The 20,958-nt window shown below is 35.8% G+C and overlaps 1 protein-coding gene across 1 annotated transcript in view; it reads right to left on the reverse strand.

The window, feature by feature from the left end:
• Window positions 1-2,067: 2,067 nt before the first annotated feature.
• Window positions 2,068-20,958, reverse strand: part of LOC129223159 (uncharacterized) — a 38,233-nt gene continuing 19,342 nt past the window's right edge. The window contains exon 3 of the mRNA XM_054857726.1: window positions 2,068-2,176. Coding sequence (XP_054713701.1) covers window positions 2,068-2,176 — 109 coding nt within the window. The remainder of the gene's footprint in view (window positions 2,177-20,958) is intronic.

Genomic DNA, 20,958 nt, shown 5'->3' on the forward strand with positions numbered 1-20,958 from the left:
CTGAGTATTTCGGAATCCTCTTTCTGTAATGTCCAGAAACGTGTCTGAGTATTTCGGAATCCTCTTTCTGTAATTTTCAGAAACGTTTCTGAGTATTTTGGAATCCTCTTTCTGTAATGTCCAGAAACGTGTCTGAGTATTTCGGAATCCTCTTTCTGTAATTTTCAGAAACGTTTCTGAGTAACGAATAAATACCTTTGTGCTGAAGATTCAAAAAATCAGTAATCCAACGTCATTAAGCACAAAAATTGCAAAAAATTGCAGACACGTGTTTTGGTGTTACAAGGAACACCATTTTGCATTGAAAAAGGTGTTCCTTACAACACCGAAACACGTGTCTGCAATTTTTTGCAATTTTTGTACTTAACCTTTTAAACGCCATAATTCAAATTTTTAATTTTTACTTTTAATTTTTTGCTTAAATGTCTCAATTTACCTCTAGTATAGCTAACCAAAACATGTTTTGGAGAGAAAAAATTTCTAAATATGGTTTTAAGGATGTTCCCATTTGGGAACATCGGCGTTTGGAATGAAGTAAACGGGAGGATTGATTTCGAAACTTTATTACTTCGAAATGGATGAAAAAATATGAATATTTTTGTTTATTTTACATACCATTATGCTTTTCTCTTCTGAAGGACACTTTTTCTTCCTTATTGTCTATGGTATTGGGGGAAGCAAGATGAACGGAGTCTCTTTTCACATTCAATGCCCGTTTTCGCACGTTCTTCTGACAAACCGTACAACGTCTATGAGTGAAGGGGACAAGATAATGGTTATCTGTTTTTCTATTCAGAACAGGAAGATAAGATTTAGGTTCAGGTCTGCTTTACACCTTCATCTGAGAGTTAATATGATATCAGCTAAATGTTGCATATAATCCAGAGGAAGTATTTTGAAAAATAACTGCTGAGGATCCATTGCCTGAAGCTCGGAATTTTTCAGTCAATTTTTCGAGTTTTTTCATCGAAAGATTTTCTTCAAACTTAGCATATTTTTTCCACCTGGGATATTGTTCTTGTTTCCGCTTCTTTGCTTTTGGGGCCGAGCATGAGGTTGTGCTTCCCTTTTGATCTTCTGAAGGACACTTTTTCTTCCTTATTGTCTATGGTATTGGGGGAAGCAAGATGAACGGAGTCTCTTTTCACATTCAATGCCCGTTTTCGCACGTTCTTCTGACAAACCGTACAACGTCTATGAGTGAAGGGGACAAGATAATGGTTATCTGTTTTTCTATTCAGAACAGGAAGATAAGATTTAGGTTCAGGTCTGCTTTACACCTTCATCTGAGAGTTAATATGATATCAGCTAAATGTTGCATATAATCCAGAGGAAGTATTTTGAAAAATAACTGCTGAGGATCCATTGCCTGAAGCTCGGAATTTTTCAGTCAATTTTTCGAGTTTTTTCATCGAAAGATTTTCTTCAAACTTAGCATATTTTTTCCACCTGGGATATTGTTCTTGTTTCCGCTTCTTTGCTTTTGGGGCCGAGCATGAGGTTGTGCTTCCCTTTTGATCTTCTGAAGGACACTTTTTCTTCCTTATTGTCTATGGTATTGGGGGAAGCAAGATGAACGGAGTCTCTTTTCACATTCAATGCCCGTTTTCGCACGTTCTTCTGACAAACCGTACAACGTCTATGAGTGAAGGGGACAAGATAATGGTTATCTGTTTTTCTATTCAGAACAGGAAGATAAGATTTAGGTTCAGGTCTGCTTTACACCTTCATCTGAGAGTTAATATGATATCAGCTAAATGTTGCATATAATCCAGAGGAAGTATTTTGAAAAATAACTGCTGAGGATCCATTGCCTGAAGCTCGGAATTTTTCAGTCAATTTTTCGAGTTTTTTCATCGAAAGATTTTCTTCAAACTTAGCATATTTTTTCCACCTGGGATATTGTTCTTGTTTCCGCTTCTTTGCTTTTGGGGCCGAGCATGAGGTTGTGCTTCCCTTTTGATCTTCTGAATTGTGAAACTGGTCATCTGAACTATTTAAACCTCCATCTTCATCGCTAAGCATCAAGTCAACCTTGCCGCAGACATCTTGAGGATAGACTTCATTTTAGGCTTCATCGTTTATATGTTCTTCATCACTCAGACTCCCGTCTTCATGAGGTGGCAAAATACAAAGATCATACTCGTGTTCGTCATCAATTTCGCTGTCGGATAAGCTGCAGAAATAATTAACGAAGCTTCTAATGTTAAAAACTTGCGAGGCATCTCTAGATGGCTGTTTATACGGAATCATAATTCAAAAACACTAAACAGATTAAAACTACGTTATTCTGAGTCTAAATGCACAATCGTTGGTACGTATGAGACTCGGTAAAAGAAACAGAACGCACGTGAGCCGAGTAGTGAATTGAAATGAGACTGGTCAAAGTTCATAAAAGGCCCTTATTTTTACCTACCCGTCAGTCACGAGATACATTTCAAAAGGGAGAAACACGTACAATTCTTAGAAAGTGAATAGGGTAGAAAACAAGAAATCCAACCCCGAAAACGCGATTCACTTATAATAGAGAGAGTGCATGAAGGCGGGTGTGAAGGTCATATTTAGAATAGAATAGTGGTGTGAAAGGCAATCTGATTGATAACAGATGTATGTTCGTGAATGAAAGAATCGAACACGTGTATTCAACACAAAACAGATCTTTCACAACAAAATATTTGAAATAAAAAGGAATCACACTCAAATTCCGCGATTGACGAAAATCCCCTCTAATACTATACTCTAAACGCCGATGTTCCCAAATGGGAACGTGTCAGTTCTTACTTAAATAACTCACAAGAAATAATAATCGGAAATATTTTGTTAAGTTTAAATAAAATATATGTCCTCTGGCTACTAAATAACGCCAATAATATATTTTTTACATTTTTTTCTTTAAAAGCAGAGACAGAAAAACTTAGACAAATTCTAAGTTCAGAAATTCAGTAAATTTGACTTTAATTTCAAGATGAAGGTTAAACGTTCTTTAAAAATTAAGAACACCTAAAATAAATCTATATTGTTATGTGTCATTTCAGAAAATATGACAAGTCTAAACAAATAATTAGGTTACTAAAAAAATTCACAAAAAAATGTTCCCCTTTGGGAACATCGGCAGGCAAAAGGTTAATGACGTTGGATTACTGATTTTTTGAACGTTTCTGAGTATTTCAGAATCCTGTTTCCGTAAATTCCAGAAATGTTTCTGAGTATTCTGTGCAGCTGCGGTTCATGAAAGTTTCGAAAACGTTTCCGAGTATTTCGGAATTCTCCAAACAATTTTCAAAAACGTTTCCGAGAATTTCGGAATCCTTTTTCCGTGATTTTTTCTAAAATATAATTCTTTATTATAGTATTGCATACCATATCAGTTTCAATTCTTTCATATCTAAGAGCAATAATACAAGCAATTTTAGAATCATTCGTGGATTTTTTTTTTTTTTTTTTTAATTTCTAATGACAAATAGCATGGTTAACAGCATAACATATGCACAGTTATAAATTTTTTGAAAAATTATGAAATAATCTAGTAGTTTCATTCCTAATCACAAAATCTTCGGGGAATTGGAGGGGGGGGGGTACCTTCTGAAAAGTGGGGATTGTTTGTTAAACAATCTTAAACTTCAGTTTTTCTCTCAATATTTTCAAGACAAAACTATCAACATATTGTATTTTTAATGCAGAACTTAAAAACATATTTTGTATCAAACTTGATAGCTTTTATCTTCGGATAAAATTTGACAGGACTTACCTACCCTTCGCGTTCCGGAATTCGTTCACCTCAAGTCAATTTCTCTGACGAACAAAGTGTACCGAAAAGTACCAACAGAGAAATTGATGAATTTAAATATGACACCAAGTCCCCCTGCTGGAACCATTCGGGTTGATTCTTCTGTTTTTGCCCTTTTCCAGCTCATCACAAATATAAATACTTATTCAAAATAGGTACTGATTTTATTTTTACAATGTGCGCAAAATGCAATATATATTTTATTTATTAAAACATTGAACTCTATTACATGATTATTCCATTTCATATATACGAGAATCCCCCCCCCCCCACCATAAGAGTGATGGTGCACCCATAAAATGCTATGAAGCGCCCTCCCCCCCCCCTTGAAAAAGCAACCCCCTGAAAATGTCAATGGCACAGTCTGCGTGGTGAACGCCCCTCGTCTTCTCCCCATATGTACATTGTATTTTAATAACATAGTTTTTTAAAAATGATCACTTTTAAAACAATGACATGAAATAATATTACTTTTTATTTTGGCATGTAAATGCAGCTGTTCCATTTTTGCCACTGAGTCATTCCTCCTGACTGCCCTACATTAAACTACACTGCTCAAAACAATTAGGGGAGCAAGCAAAAACGTGAAGAAAACCGGGCGAGATGGCTATGTATTGGCATACAATGGATAGTACACGCGTATCAATGCGCAATACAGAAAAAAAGACGTAAAATAATTGGAATTAAGTTTTAATGCTTTGAAAGTATGGAAAAAACGTAAAAAGATGATTTAGGGCAACAATTTGGTTGCATGTAAATGATGAAAAAAGACACTGTTTAGACATGATGCATTAGTTTTAATAAGGCGTGTGGGCTCCTCGAACACCTAAGACTGCTGCACACCTGTTTGCCATGAATGCGATGAGGTTATCTATCTGACTTTGGGGAATACTGTTCCACTCCCCAAGAAGTGCAATTTCCAAGTCTCGAACAGTAACAGGCGGCCTTGATCGCGCAGCAATGCGTCGTCCGAGCATGTCCCAAACATGCTCGACTAGAATCAGGTCAGGAGAGCACGCTGGCCATTTCATACCCTGTATTGTTTCAGCTTCAAGCATGTTCTCCACCAGACGAGCTCTATGCGGTCGGGTAATATCATCCTGCAAAACAAAAAAATATCCAATGGCTTCAGCATAAGGGGTGACATGAGGTCGCTGTATCTCGTCTGCATACCATCGGTCCGTCGAAGTGCCATTCCGAATGATATGCAGGTCCGTACGTCCGCCTATGCTGATTCCACCCCATACCATCCAACCAACTCATCTGTATTGTGACCTTTAACAAATGAATGCGAGGTTATTTCGAGTGCCCCTGTCCCTCCATACCAGAAAGCGTCGGATGTCACACTCTAGGCTGATTTGGGACTCATCTGTAAACAACACTTGGCTCCAATCATGTTGCTCCCAATCTCGATGTTCAACATCCCATCATCTTCGGGCAGCACGGTGGCGTGGGGTCAACGGAATGAGGACCATTGGCCTACGTGCATAGAGCTCTCCCTCATGAAGCCGATTACGTACTGTTTGGCTGGACATCCTTCGTCCTGTTGCCAAGAGTAACTGTCTTTGCAGCTGCGTAGCATTCTCTGTTCTGTTTCGACGAGCTGATTAACAGTATATACTGGTTATCAGTTGCTTCAGTGGCATGTGGCCGACCTTGCCCTGGTCGACGTCTAACATTTCTGTCTCTTGGAATTGATTCCAAAGCCTTGCAACAACACTTCTGGAGACTCAAACAGCGTCCGCGACACTACGTTATGTTTGCGCGGATTCCAGTCTGCCTATAAGATGTCATGTCATGGATTCCGGTAAATCACTCTGTTAAGACATTCTCAAGTAATCTTGTCTTAAGAAAAAATACTGTGCAATCGAATTTCACAGTTACGGCAATAAAACGGACGTTTCTGCAACATCTCGATTTCTGCTCTTATCTCCTTTTTCTGGTTTTTGACGTCATGAACACTGATTGGCACATAAAGTTTTCTTTTTCCGTTTCCTGGTAGGCTTAAAATTATGGATGTTTATATGTACATACATTTTATGTTATTTATTAGTATGCATCTTTGCGTGATTTTGTTAAAACCATGTGCTCCCCTAATTGTTTTGAGCAGTGTAGTATGCATGCAGTAGGTACTGTCCTGAGGAAGACAAATTATAGGGACTTGTTTCTTAATTTAACCGAGGTAAAAAAAAAAACCCTACTTTTAATTTTAAGTTTAAGCTCTTGTTTATTGCATATAGTTTAGCATATGGTGCGTTTGGCCCAATGTAATGCATATATTAGAGCTTAAACACTCTCTATTTAGTAAATAGTTTAATATCTTTTGGTCTTTTGACCATATTTATCGAATCTTCCACGGCTGATGAGCTCCGAATTCAACCTTTCAACTTTATTCTAATAATTGCTACTTTTAATTTTCTTTTTCTCATTGCTATTCATTGCTTGTGTATTTCATATATATACAAAAATATATTATTGAGAAATAATTCCTGTTTGTTATATTTGCAGCTTCTTTCCCTTAAGGGCAGGTACATTGCAACTAAAATAAATCGTACTAATGAAGCTCTGCTGAGATAAATAATATTTCATGTATAATATAAATTATAAATCAAAGTATCATATACATTATAAATCAAAGTATCATATAAATTATAAGTCAAATACTTTAATATGGTGTAAAAATACAAAATTATTTGTTTTATTAAGTCTTTTTTTTGGTAAAATTGAGGCTCGTAAAACGAAAAAAATGAAGACACTTTTAAATACATGTATGAATCTATTTGTTAAAGAAATTAATACGCATTTAACTAATTTAAAGCGTTTCGCTAATGCAAATATTTAAAGAGATATCGTCATTTAGATAATACTGAAGCACTATGTTCTAATTATAAGAGATAGTTTTTTTTTTTTACTTCATACAATCTAGCTACACTGTTTACAAGAGAATGAAAACATGCAACCTTAAAGACGAACTATCAAACCTGACAATTTGCATATTATAACATTTAATTCATAATGCTTGATACATAAATGTTCAGCCAAATATTAACTGAGATTGACACATAAAAACAAAGTACACAATAACACTTATTTAAAGTTTTTTATAATCTTCAATTCATAAATTTTACAGAATAAAACTAGACACACTTGCACTTTAAATATGTGTTCTATGTAATGTAAAATATTTTCAAATTGCAATAGTTCACAACGAAAAAATGATACTGAGGAAAATAGTTTTTTTTAACGAGATTTATATAAACTAAATCTCTTTAAAGTAATAGAGTTGCAAAGCGACTTATCTATTCGTCGGTGGTGGTCTTTTGCAGGCTTTAGTCACCAAAAAGGTGATTTTTATGACAGAATAAAATTCTGCCAACAAAAATTACCCATTTGGTAGAAAGAAGAAAAGTATCCAAGAAAAAAGTAAATTATTTACACAAGTTATGCGACGCAATGAATTTACATGGCGTCCTCTCGGCAGTTATTTGGTTTTTAATTTCAATTTGTATTCCTTCCGCGAGCATGCGTCCAGAAGTTGCACTTCGTACTTAAAAATAAGTGACATAGCTTCAAATTCAATCTCATGACGATACATAAGCAAGAAAGTATAAGACTTTAAAATTATCTTCAGTGAATTCATGCGAGGAACAAAACTTCTACTAATCCCCTTGATGGGTGTTACTTCGCATACATGAGTCAGCACTTGTTTTCATTGCGTGCTTTCGAAAGTTTCAGTTTAGATTTGGTGCTGGACTATAAATTGCCGTGTGAGCTGCGCATGCGTCGACTCTTACTTTCTTGCTAAACGGGAAAGGTTTTTGATAAGAGCAGAAAACTGCTGAGGGCGTACGAATCTGTGTATTACGGAAAGCTTTTTTGTATATTCAGAGAGTTTTCCGAGATTTTTTACAGTGTACGCCACTATGCAGTAGTTATTTAAGCTAGCTTTGTGCGAGTTTTACGGCAAGAAGAAGCATGAAATTTAGGTTAATAATCAATAATTAGCACCTTTTTCCCAAATTTTGAGTTGTGTCCCTTTCTTTGCCAGGTGCGACATTTTAGACTGTTTGAAACTGGACATGGACTAAAGAGAGGTTCTAGATACTGCTCTTCTTGTAGCGGACTACTTTAAGAATCTATAAAACCACGAACATCGTTTAGCTTCGCAGAAACAGGAGATTAGAAAGAGGAATACAAAGCCTAGAAACACGTTTTGCGCGTTAAAAAGATACATGCTTCATATAAATTTATTTTCGACATTCGTGTGACAAGCAGATTTTCCTCTATTCATAAAATGATTGAACGCTTTGATATGTAAGATGCTCAGCCTTTTATCGTATTAAGTAACATCGTGACTGGATCATTTCTTGTTTATCGGAAATCTTGCAACCTGGCATTTGCCCAGTGAGCCGCTTATACATTGAATTTCACAATTGCTTTTTTTTTTTTTTTGAATACCTATGACAAGTTTAAAATAACCCTGCAAAAGGGTTTTTTTTTTACAATTGCCGTTTTTTTACAATTGCCCTTTTTTTTTTTGAATAGCTATGGCAATTTATAATGTCTCAGAAAATGGATGTGTTTCCCCCTCCCCCCCCCCCTCCAACGAAACAAGAAAGTCACTGTTAGAAAAGTGTTGGCGAAAGATATTGAAAGAACTTTACAAATTCATGCTGTGATGTGAAACCGTCTCATGTCTTAGTGAATTGTAGTTGAAATCAGAGTCCGAGTCAACACTCAGCAATGTACCGAGGGATGCCGAGACCCAAGGCGGACGACCCCGTGACAGTTTCCCCGCCAGACCCCCTCCCAAAACCTTACTCTCTATAATCTACACTATCCCAATTCCGAGCTGACCCCCTAGTTTCGGACTTGGTTGACAAGCCCTCTTGGCGGCCCTGAATGTACATACCTCGCAACCGATGGTTGATGGAGGGCGTGAACGACTCAGATGAAAAGTAATGACAACAGCAGGTCTTTTACTCTTCGTGTTCTACCTTCGACAGACATGGGGGGACATTCATTAATTGGTCCCACGTAGATCAAGCAGATGAGCGTCGAATTCGTCAACGGAATGGGTTTTATGTGTTTCGTTTTCAATTTTTTTCAAGTACTTATTAGTGTTTTATAAACTCATTAATTTGTAAAACATGTGGCAGCCTAGCTAGCACAAGACAACAACAACAACATTTGTAAAACATTACCGCATTGCAAGTAAGATTCAGTGCAATTAGTTTCAACTCAAAAAACTGTCAGTACCAATTTCTTAACAAATTCAAATTAGATCCCTTTTGAGATTACGTAGAAATTTGGTTTTCATATAAAACAAATTGAATGCTGCTCTAATATGAATTGAAAACCTTTTCACTCTTCATGCAGACAATTACAATAGTTATTTCTTCATTTATTTTTTGAGAAATCAAGAAGATTACTTATTGCTTTCACTTTGACCTCAAACGGTGGACAAACTATTTTCTCCTTTTGATTATTCTAATCTTTATATTCAAAAGCTCATAACTTTGAGTTGAAAAGGGGTTCCTGAAAACCTCAAAACACGTGTACAATAACCTGTCCATTTGTGTTACAAAACATGGGCTATTTCCTGCCATTTCTCGGCACAAAGGTATTTATTCATTACTTATTTATTTCGCAAGAAAATATGTTACATCTGCAGCCGTTGAAGTAGAAAGGTTAAGCTTTCGTCTGTAATATCTCTTCATCATCAAACCACCCAAAAATAGATGATAACTCAAAAAATTTGCAAAATTTCGATCTGTCGATACATTTAAGAGTCTAAAGATATCTCAATTTGCTGGTGAGCCCCCAATTTCGCCGACACGAAATTTGCTTCTTACCGTTTCTCAGTTTCAATTGAAGGGGGGAGGAAATTTTAAATGTCGGCGAAAGTGGGGGTAAACCAATTTGCTCTGCAGTAACATGAAGAATTCGGATAATTTTCAATTCAATAACACCTAAAACGAAAAATGCACTTACGCGATTTTTTTTTGCTGAGTTGATAGTACATTTCTTCAACTCAGACCATCAAACCTTTTAAAGCTTTTTTTGAGCAATCACGATTGCTTATTGTTCTCATTTGACGGTTTTGAATTCCTATGGTTTTATTTTCCCCCCGCCTTCTTCTGCAACACCACCGTCGCGTCGGCCGGCCTCACGATGCTGCTCCTCTAGCGAAAACCATCTCCAGGTTGCCTCAATATCCCACTTACACGCATACATACGCGCACCTACACACACACACATACACCTACACACACACATACACATACACCAACACACACACATACACATACACACACTCACAAACACATACACACGCAAACATACAGACACCTACACACACACACACAAACACATACCCCCGCACAAACACACATGCCTGCACACATACACATACCCCACTTCACACACAAACAAATATACCCCACCCCCCACACTCGTGATTGCGAAAAACATAATTTGCATTCCAGATGTCAAAATTCAAATTAATTTTTAAACTCTTTTTTTCCTTTTTTAAGTGTCCCCCCCCCCCCGCTAAGAACGCTAACCCGAAGACGGAGTAAATTCGGTAAATTATTTTTCGTGAAATACAGAAAAATAACAAATAAAGAAGCACTGTTACTTGTTAATCACTTAAACAGGGGCTGATAATTCAACTAAGCCACACAATCAGTCGAAAACAAAAGACATGATACATTGAGAGAGAGAGCTAAAAGCAACCTGAAATGAAAGCTAAGCATGCCGCTAAAGTAGTATTAGGAATCAGAGGCCCATTTAGACAAGAGGTTCCCCAGTGACAAATAGCAACTGAGGCCTCTACCGAACAGATAGCAAATATTTTTAATCAAGGTAGTGTTCCTGTTATCCAATTTTAGCACTCTATTTCCCTCCAAGCGACAAAGAGCAATGCTCCTACTCTAGAGTGTAATTGTTATTTGGTATTTCACAATGAACTACGTTATGTGTACTGTAACGACCCATTAAAGTTGAACATGGCCTTTCGATGAACAAAAATTGCGTTTGTAAATAAATTGCCGTGCTCTTTTTTGGAAAATATAAGCAAACGATTAAAAATTAAAATTAGAAATAATTCAGTGAAATGAAGTGATTGTTGAAACTTTTAAAAATATTTTTTGGGCAGAAGTTATGTAAATTAATTCGTGACATTGCTTGATCTCGCCAAATTGGTAAAATTTCAATTGCCTGAGGGAAACTTAATCGTCGCCTCAGAGCAACAGTCAAATGTCGAATCCCAGAAATAGCACTAAGATATCTTACTGTTGCTCTGAGGAGGCGATATGTCCGCCATATTGGATCATATTTTTGCGCTTCTGACCGAGTTTTATAAGTATTTTTAGTGTAAAATATGACGAGTTTCTCAGTTTCAAATTTTCAAGCACTGCAGAGCTTGAATTTCGTTTAATTTAGCGTTGCGCAGAAAAAGTAGCAGAAAAAAAACCATATTTTATTTAATTAACAATAGGGGTGTTCTGTCAAAAGTACTACTTTTAGTCACTGAAATTGATAGAAAAAGCAAAAAAAAAAAATTACATGGAGCCAGAAAAAACTTTTATTTTCCCAACAATTATTTTTTATTTAATTTTTTCTGTCCGATTTTGGAAATAAGGCGTGGTCTTTATGACGTCATAAGTGATGCACTTGAGCGCGCTATTCCATTGGCGCGCTGAATGTTTGCACATGTTGAAAAAGAATGTCTGCCATTAAACAGTAACAATAACAGCAATCTTAATGAGAATTTTGAATGAAGACTTTTCTGAAGCAAACTTGAAATTCACTAGTATTATTGTGCGCTAATATTTTAATCTGTATCTAATGCCAAAATATTGCGCTCTGCGCTAATGGCATCAGTGAATGGCATTTTATCACTTGTTATGTCATGCGCAGAAGTGTAAAAATTAAAATTGAATCTGCACACCGATTAAAATAATTTTTTAAAAACATTAAAATTTGTCAAATTATTTAAAATATGGTTAAATCCTATGTTTTTAAGCATGCTCTTTCTGAAAAAAATACTTTTAGAATTACGGAAACAAATCAAATTCTATTCCGTTAAAAATTACTCGCTGTGAAACTTTGCCAAAAGACGGTATCATGATAGAAAAGATCGGGGCTGCGGGGTCGGAGGAAAAATGACCGACTCCTACTCTGGGAATTTTAGGACCTTCAACTACGACTCCGACTTTAACTCCTTTACTCCAAAATCAGTCCGACTCCGACTCCACAAGCACTGACAGAGTTGCTGACTTTAGGGAAATATCATCGGCTCCGACTCTGGAAATTTTAAATAGTCGACTCCAAACCACGACTCTTTTACCCCAAAATCAGTCCGACTCCGACTCCACAGCCCTAGAAAAGACAGCCACGTTAACAAACGCTCGGATCCAAAATGGTGGATGCCTCGGCCTATCAAGATAGTGGTTCTAGTCCTAATCTGAGAGGATAACAAACCTCCAGTTACATAGTTACATATATTTTTGATATTTTCTGAGAAACAAGCACAAAACAGCTCGAAAAAAGTATTCGTCCCACTGATTCCAATTGTATAAGGCTAGCAGGCAATATAGGCAACGGTCAGAAGGTGAATGTCCATCTGTTACCATAGAAACAGTTCGGAAAACATCAATGACTAATAGAGGCGTGCGTGATGTGTCAAATCTTTATGAAACATTTGGTCATCTTTCATTAGACCAGAGGGTGGGGACGGTGGCAAGTACAGAAAAAAAATGCTTACTACCTAGGGCGGGGAAAACATTCGTCATTTATACTGCAGGACCGTTCGTCAGAAAAAGTAGCACTTTTTCACTTAACCATAGTAGTAGGAAACCGCAATATAAATTACACAAATAAAATGAGGTGATTTCATAGCACAGGTATGACACAGCTGTCAGAAATAGTAAATAAATGGTCATCCATCTTATAGCTCCGATTTATTACGTTATATAATATTAAATTGCAACGATTTGCTTTCAGGTAAAATATATAACATCAATTTTTCCCTAGCATGTAATGAAAACAAATCAACATTAATGCACAATAATTTTTTCATTTTTAATGTTGTCGTTTTTTTTTTTCAATTAACATATTTTTTCAATATAAATTTACATGAAAAAATGAGAGAATTTCCTAGCACACGTACGACATACCTGCCAGAAAAACAACAAGTAAATGATCGTGTTTCCTATAGTTACGATTTTTTACGATTCATTATAAAATTGTAAAGCCTTGCTTTTTCAAGTAAAATATGAATGCATCAATTGCCAAATCGATTAACTCCACTTTAAAAAAAAAAATCCACATTTCTACTTTAATAGTGCTTTATCAATGCTTAGCATTTGAATTTATACTAGAGTTTTGGTTCAATACATCTCTGATCCTGCGATGGCAGAAAATGTAACAGGAAAGCATATTTACTCCTATGAATAACACCATCTTCTTCATAACTTTTTTCTAATTTTTGTTTTATGGAGTTAGTCGATTTGGCAAGCGAGGCATCCATATATGAGATCAGAAATGAATAAATAAGAGGACTTTTCTGCAATACAGTAACAGAGGAAAAACAAAGTTATAAATGCACAAATATGTAATAAATTTCTCAGCTTTTCGCTTTGTCGGATGGCTTTGCGTCCAAGAGCTCACTTTCCTGCATTGAAAAAAGGGTTCCTTGAACCCTCAAAACACGTGTTTGCAATTATTAAATTAAATCGAATTAACTTTAATGCTGTTTAACTTTTGTTTTTTTTTTAACTGTCGGATAGAAAATAGTGTTAAACTAATCATTATTCTTCTATAACACCGATTTCACGCAATTTTATTTTGGACAACCAGGTAAAATTTGTGAGTTTTTTCATAACTAAACAAACTAAAATTCATGCACATTAATCGTTTAAGTCTTTAAGTTTTGACTTTTTTTTTCAACTTATATTTGTTCTTCCAATAAAAATTACACGAATGAAGTTCTTCCAAACCAGATGTGACACAACTGTCAGATAGAAAATAGTCATTCTATCTATATCTCCGATTTTATACAATTCTATATTACATTGCGAAGACTTGTTTTCAGGTTAAACATGCGAGATAAATTTTATCCAACATGCATTTAAAACAAATTAATATTCAACATGCATTTAAAACAAATTAATATTAAAGGCACACATTTTTGTTTAGCTTCGCACATTTTTCTTAATTTCCTTTTTTTTTTTTCAAATATAAATTATACAAACTAAATGACTGATTCCACAGAACACATAATATGACACAACTGTCAGATATTGAAATAGTTTCTAGCAGGTCATCCTTTTTTCTCTAACTCCGATTGTTGTGCTTTATTTAGGGTCCGATCGTGAAAACATGGGGCCCATTCACACGCATTCTTTTGGCAATCAGAAAAAATAATAAAGAAATAATGAAATCGTACAAACTTTTATTATGAAAATGTTATGTTCATATCTGGGCAATAGAAGTAAAACGTCGTAGCATTTAAAGAATAACAAGCAAACCAATTTTTTTTTCTTTCAATCAAAATTCAACTATTCTTCAAAAATTTTTGGATTAAAAAAATTATTTATATAGAAGTCAAACAGCTTCCCATACATAGAGGACTGCATACAAAGTGCCTTACCTCCGAACACACACAGAGAAGGAAATACAACAGAAGAGAAGGAAATAACAGCCAGGGCAGGGCCCCGACGGGAATCGACCCTCGACCTCCGGCTTAGAAAACAAAGCTTCTACCACAGTCACTGAGGTCCCAATTTTCGTATTTATTTATTCATTTTGCACTGAGCAGAAAAAAGAAACAACTTATCAATCACGTAAAATTTTTAAATTTCGGTCCTTTTCTGATTAGGACCGTAGGCATGTGCCTCGCATGCCCATGCAATAATCAGGTAGTTTGTAAAAGTTTGCTTTTGGGTAAAATAATTTAATATCTCTCTGGCATACAATCGGAACATATTATCGCAAATGTATAATAGTCATCTCATTATTAATTTCATCCTTTACTAGGAAAAGAGCGGGGTAAGCTGACCCATTTATTGCTAAGCTATTACGAAAATACTTAACATGTGTTTGTACCGGCGCATAATGTAGTAAGATTAAATATCTTGTATAGACAACAACAAGCTAAAGTAGAAATTTTCCTTCCTGTAGAAAATTGCAAAAAGTAAATAAATAAATAAATAAAAAATAGCAACTATTCTGAACTCACCTCCCACTCAGAGCAAGATCGTACAACACAGTTTAAAATACATTTAAATTTATTTGCCTATGGAACGGGAAAGCATCGGAACTATTAGCGCAGTGAAATGGAGTTTAAAAAAAAACTATTGAACTGTGAGATCCTATTTTTTCCCTTTTTAAATTTCGCCTCAATTTTATTGTTATGTTGTCTGTGAGTTTTTCTAAATTTTTGAGCGTGTTTTGAATATGTCGCCATTTTCATGTTACCTTTTATGATTGCTGCTGGTTTGGCTGGGAAAATGATTGTTGTTGGGGTTAAAAGCCGAAAGTGTTGGAATAGTGTTCAGTCGTATAATATAGGCCTAATACATTTTCATTCCTGACATTTGACCATCTAACTTGTACTGTGATGGAAGTATGCAATCTGGTTGATCCTTTAACTCATTCACTTTTCTTCCACGTTGACCGTATTCTAGGTTTGTTACCAGTGGCGGCTCGTGGGAGGGGCCAGAGGGGACCAGGGTCCCCTCACTTTTTTCAGAAGACAATAATTTATAAATTTTTGTTAATTTTCCTTTTTTTGTGCGTACGTGCTTGAAATTAAAAAAAAAAACTGGATTGTACCGTATTATCCTGCATATAATCCGCAGATTATCTGTTAAAAAGTGTAAAATTAATAAGGTGCGGATCATACGTTGTCGCGGAGTATCTGTGCGTATGTGTGTCCCCCCCCCCCCCCCCAACACCAACGCTTTGAACCTCAATATTTACAGCAGTATTCGCAGAGACCGTTACCCTGCTTGTATGCTGTTTATTTTACATAGCTTGAATGTTCTTACACGATTCAGGTTATCATAAAATAAACAACATGCAGTAAAGGAAGAGGGCTTCATTTGCACAAGATTAGATCGTTTGCTCCTTTCTTGACCCTTTGTCTTCAAGTAATTAACGTACTATAACGACAATTTAGAGAAGCAAATCATTATTTTTTAGATTATTTTTATATTAGTTTTGAATTTTCCGTAAAAGTTATTACTTCTTCATGTTTTAAATTTAGTTGCTAAAATGAATTTAATTTTATTAATTTAACAAAAAAAATTAAGAAAGTTTAATTTATTTTCTTTTTCAAAAACCAGGGGGGAGGGGCGGGCAAGTGCACTCATGATCTGGCCCCCTCACTTTTTCAAGGCACGAGCCTCCACTGTTTGTTATCGGGTCATTTCACGGTATTTTTGACATTTATGAGTCCGTAACGTGACTTTTTTTTGCCATAACTTTTTTATTTACTGTTTGATTTGCAAATTATTTTATTTTGAGGTTTTCCAACCAACACACCAACTAAAATTAAAGTAATTTGCAACTCAAACAGTAAATTGAAAAGTTATGGCAAAAAAAGTTCATGTTACGGACTTTACATAAATGTCAAAAATACCATGAAATGACCCTACCATAGAACGAAATCATCCTGCTTTAGTAAGATACACGCCTTCTTTACTTCTGAATCATTCTTGGCCATCAACAAGTGAAATACATTTATAAACACAGCAGGTTTGTTAGGTTTGAACCTGTACGTCTGGTAAACACCTTTCAAGCTGGGGTGCCCCCCCCCCAAGAGCAAGGGCACACCTCCCCCAAATATCGCGAAGACATCCCCAAAAGCAAAAGTTCCTCCCTCCAAATGAGAAAATATCCCTCAAAACAACCCCTCCCCCTAAAAATTTCAATGGCGCAGTCTGCATCATGATCCCCCCCCCCTCCCCCTAGGTGGACACCCCTGCTTTAACTTTAAAACTTAAGAATAGTTTTTGGCTTTTGATTTTACGCGGCTAAAAAAACCTATTTTAGATTTACATGCACCAATTGTTCCGAATTCATTTCCCAGTAATTCATACATCGATCACTGACAAACTAATTTTTCCAAATTAAAATAAGCTGTTTCGTTTAACCCAATCACAACTAGAAGCAACATTTTCCCTATTTTAAAATTGGTGATTGTCCAATACACTTACTTAACTTAACTGATTTTTTTTTTTTTTTTTTTTTTTTTTTTTTTTTTTTTTTTTGAGCAATCACAATTGCTTATTGTTCTCACTTGACTGTTTTTGGCGTTGCGCTGATTTTATTATCCCACCGCCTCCCTCTGCCAGCACTGCCGTCGACCCGCTCCTCACGATGCTGCTCCTCTAGCGAAAAGTCTTCAGGTTGCGTCCATATCCTACACACACACGCATGCATACACACACACTCACACACACATCACACACAAACATACACACATACCCACACACTCATGCCTGCACACAGACACAAACACACGCCTACACACACATACACGCTTGCACACAGACACAAACACACGCACCTACACACTCACACTCACACACACATACCCACACACATACACATATATATACACACACACATACCCACATACACACACACACATGCCTTGCGAAAAACATAATTTGAATTCAAGAAGTCAAAATTCAAATTAATTATTTATTTATTTATTTTATTTATTTATTTATTTTTTATTTATTTATTTATTTATTTATTTGTACGAAATGTCAAAACAAAACACATGCCCTATGCAATTGCGTAAACAATAACGTTTGAGGAAAAGCTGTCTACTCAATGGATAACGTCTATCTTTGCTTCACAACTCGAAAAAACTGCTCTGAGCAATATTATTATCACATCATTTTGTATGGTAATTATAATTCATAATTTTGTGACATTTTAATTAACATTTTGTTACAATGAAAGATTTTTTTTTTTTTTTTTTTTTTTTTTTTGAGCAATCACGATTGCTTATTGCTCTCACTTGACTGTTTTTGATGTTACGTTGATTTTATTTTCCCGCCGGCACCCTCTGCAGCATCACCGTCGACCGGCCGCCTCACGATGCTGCTCCTCTTGCGAAAACAGTGTCCAAGTTGCGTCCATATCCTACACACACACGCATACATACACACACCTACACATACACACACTCCTACACACGCACACACCTACACATACACACACTCATGCCTGCACACAGACACAAACACACATGCCTACATACACACACATGAACGCCCACACGCACACGCGCGTACACAGCACTCACTCACACACATGCATACATACACTCACACACACACACGCACCCACACACATGCGCCTACACAAACACACACGCGCATACACACGCTCGTGATTGCAAAAAACATAATTTGAATTCACGATGCCAAAAATTCAAATTAATATAATTTTTTAATTTTGTATCAAAAGACTATTTTAACAAGATTTGTCAAAATTCACCCAAAAAAGCATATTTTACACTTTGCAAAAAATCTACGGCAGCAACTTTTCCGATGAACAGAGTCGATGTGTAACGTAAATGTAAACAAGGGGCCTCACTGGCCGAGTGAGCTAAGCGATTGCTTCACACACTTGAGGCTGTGGGTTCGACTCCCACCCTCACTCCGGATGTATTTTCCCCTCTTTGTGATGTAAATTCTTTCATGTGTAGTTTGTGTATACTGCACTATATAGAATAAAAATATATCATGCGTAAGTGAAGCAAGACACTCAGATTGTAGTCTTCATCTTTACTAATAATAAAGTTGAAAGTCTCTGTGTCTGTCAGGATCTCTCTCTGTCCGGATCTCTCTCTGTGTCAGGATCTCTGTGACGCGCATAGCGCCTAGACCGTTTGGCCGATTTTCATGAAATTTCTTCACTAATAATAAAGCTGAAAGTCTCTCTGTCTGTCAGGATCTCTCTCGCCATTCGCATAGCGCCTAGACCGTTCAACCGATTTTCATGAAATTTGGCACAAAGTTAGTTTGTAGCATGGGGGTGTGCACCTCGAAGCGATTTTTCGGAAATTCGATGTGTGTATGTGTGTGGTTTTTTTTTTTTTTTTTTTTTTTTTTTTTTTTTTTTTTTTTGTATTCCAATTTTAAGAACAAAATTATCATAAGAGGGACGAGTAAATTACGAAATTATCATAACGTGAAACCGTAACATGGGACAAGCCAATTGGCGAGAAAATTCACCATACATTATTTGTAAATATACTGGCGAACCAAAAGACCCTTTAATTTTCTATTATGGGGAAAGCCGTGTGGGTACTACTAGTCAAAAATAAAAAAAACCGTTGCAATAACACCAATTTAAATGTAAACCAGTATTCAAGAAAAAATCCCCACCTGGCACATCTATGTGAATATAATGCAAAAGAAAAATCTTGTTCCATTGAAAACTTCATAACCTCATTCACCAGTTCATAAAAAAAATGTTTTATCTATAACCTTGTATCTGAAGTTTTAGTTGTCCACTGTACAGGGTGAGTTTAAAATCTCTGGGAAAACTTTAAGGGGTGTTAGAGGGAAGAATAAGAAGCAATAATCATGCAGGAGCATGCGGGTGCAAAAGCAATGCTGACGCGCTACATGTACACAAAGCCAGAAACTGTTGGATGCAAAACAGGTCATAAATTTATTACACAAAGCAGATTTTACACAATATTTTAGCTTTTAGGAAAGGTTTAGAGCAGTTGTTAAAAGTTACGGCCTGTAGTAGCTTCAATACCCGCGTCACAATGAAGGCGCGGCGATCGATACAAGTGCACTGCCCGAGAACGGCTTAACGGCTGTAATACATTTCGGCTCTGGGTTCCATTTTGTCTTGTTTGTTTTGTTAATTCGCTATTTTTTACTATTTAAACTGTCTGTTGTTCATTCTCGTTGCTTTTATTTTACCGGACTAGAAAATCACCCGTCAAGATATGACGGATGAAAATTGATTCTACATTTGAGCCAAGCAGTTGCCTGCAGCAGCTTACCAAAACAGATTATCAAAATATCATGCCGTGGCGCAAGTTTCATTGTTGATGACATCAGTAGAATTACTTGATCATTGGCTCTTATGTATATAAAGATGTTTTTACGTTCAAATGCTCACAATTTTGTATTGAAAAAATGGTTCTCTGTAACCCCGAAAAACGTGTCTGCAGTAATCTGCTGGTTTTGTGCGGCAAAACGTTGTTGATTGCCATTTATATTGTTAGCTATTTCTCTTTTCTATTTCACAATGAAGCATTTGGCATTACTTTCGCTTCAGCTGCTCGTCGCCATCTTGTTTATGACGGTAAGTTAATGAATTAAGTTTTTGTATTTTTATAGCCCAGTATCCGAGTTCATTAATTTTCATAATTCAATTAATTTATTCATTTAACTTGTTTATATTAAACAATTTTTATGAACTTCTTCAAAATCTAAATAACTTTTTTAATGAACGAATTCAACGTATGGCTAAAAAAAGGTGAACGATCCTCTAGTGAACTATTATAAAAAGAACGACATTTCCCATGCCCAGTTGAAAACGAATCAGAGCAATGATTTTAAAACAAAATCTTCCTGATTCTAGAAATGTTTAAATGGAACATGGTAAGATTGGGAAATAATAATTACTTTATGCTGTTTTCATTTGAAAGGAATAAAAACATTACTAAGATAAACAGTTAAGAATTTTGCAACTTTTCAATGAGGAAACATTCACTTCGTCGAAAAATCTATCTTTTTCTCTCATTTTGGTCCAGTTTAGTCATTTCTTTCCCTCGCCATTCGTATTTGCTTTTTAGGAGAGATGTCAAACTTGTAATGAAAGCGTTCTATTGTTTATCGTGATCTACGAGGAAAAGTGTTAAAATCCGGGTTTTTTTTTTTTTTTCTGGACGTAAGAAAAATTGATACTGCATTTGTGCGAAAATTGGGTCAAGTAAGTGGATTTAGATTTACGATGACGAATATTTTAATTTTGATACAAACCAAATTAAGAATTTCATAATATTTAGATCGCAGGAAAACATTCATTGCAATTTTTAAAAGATGTAACATGGTATGTATACATTTTTAATTTGTAACTTAAGTTTTATCTTCCCATATCGTTAATTAACGCTCTAT

This window comes from Uloborus diversus, chromosome 5, assembly GCF_026930045.1.
Source record: "Uloborus diversus isolate 005 chromosome 5, Udiv.v.3.1, whole genome shotgun sequence".
Classification (NCBI taxonomy): Eukaryota; Metazoa; Arthropoda; class Arachnida; order Araneae; family Uloboridae; genus Uloborus; species Uloborus diversus.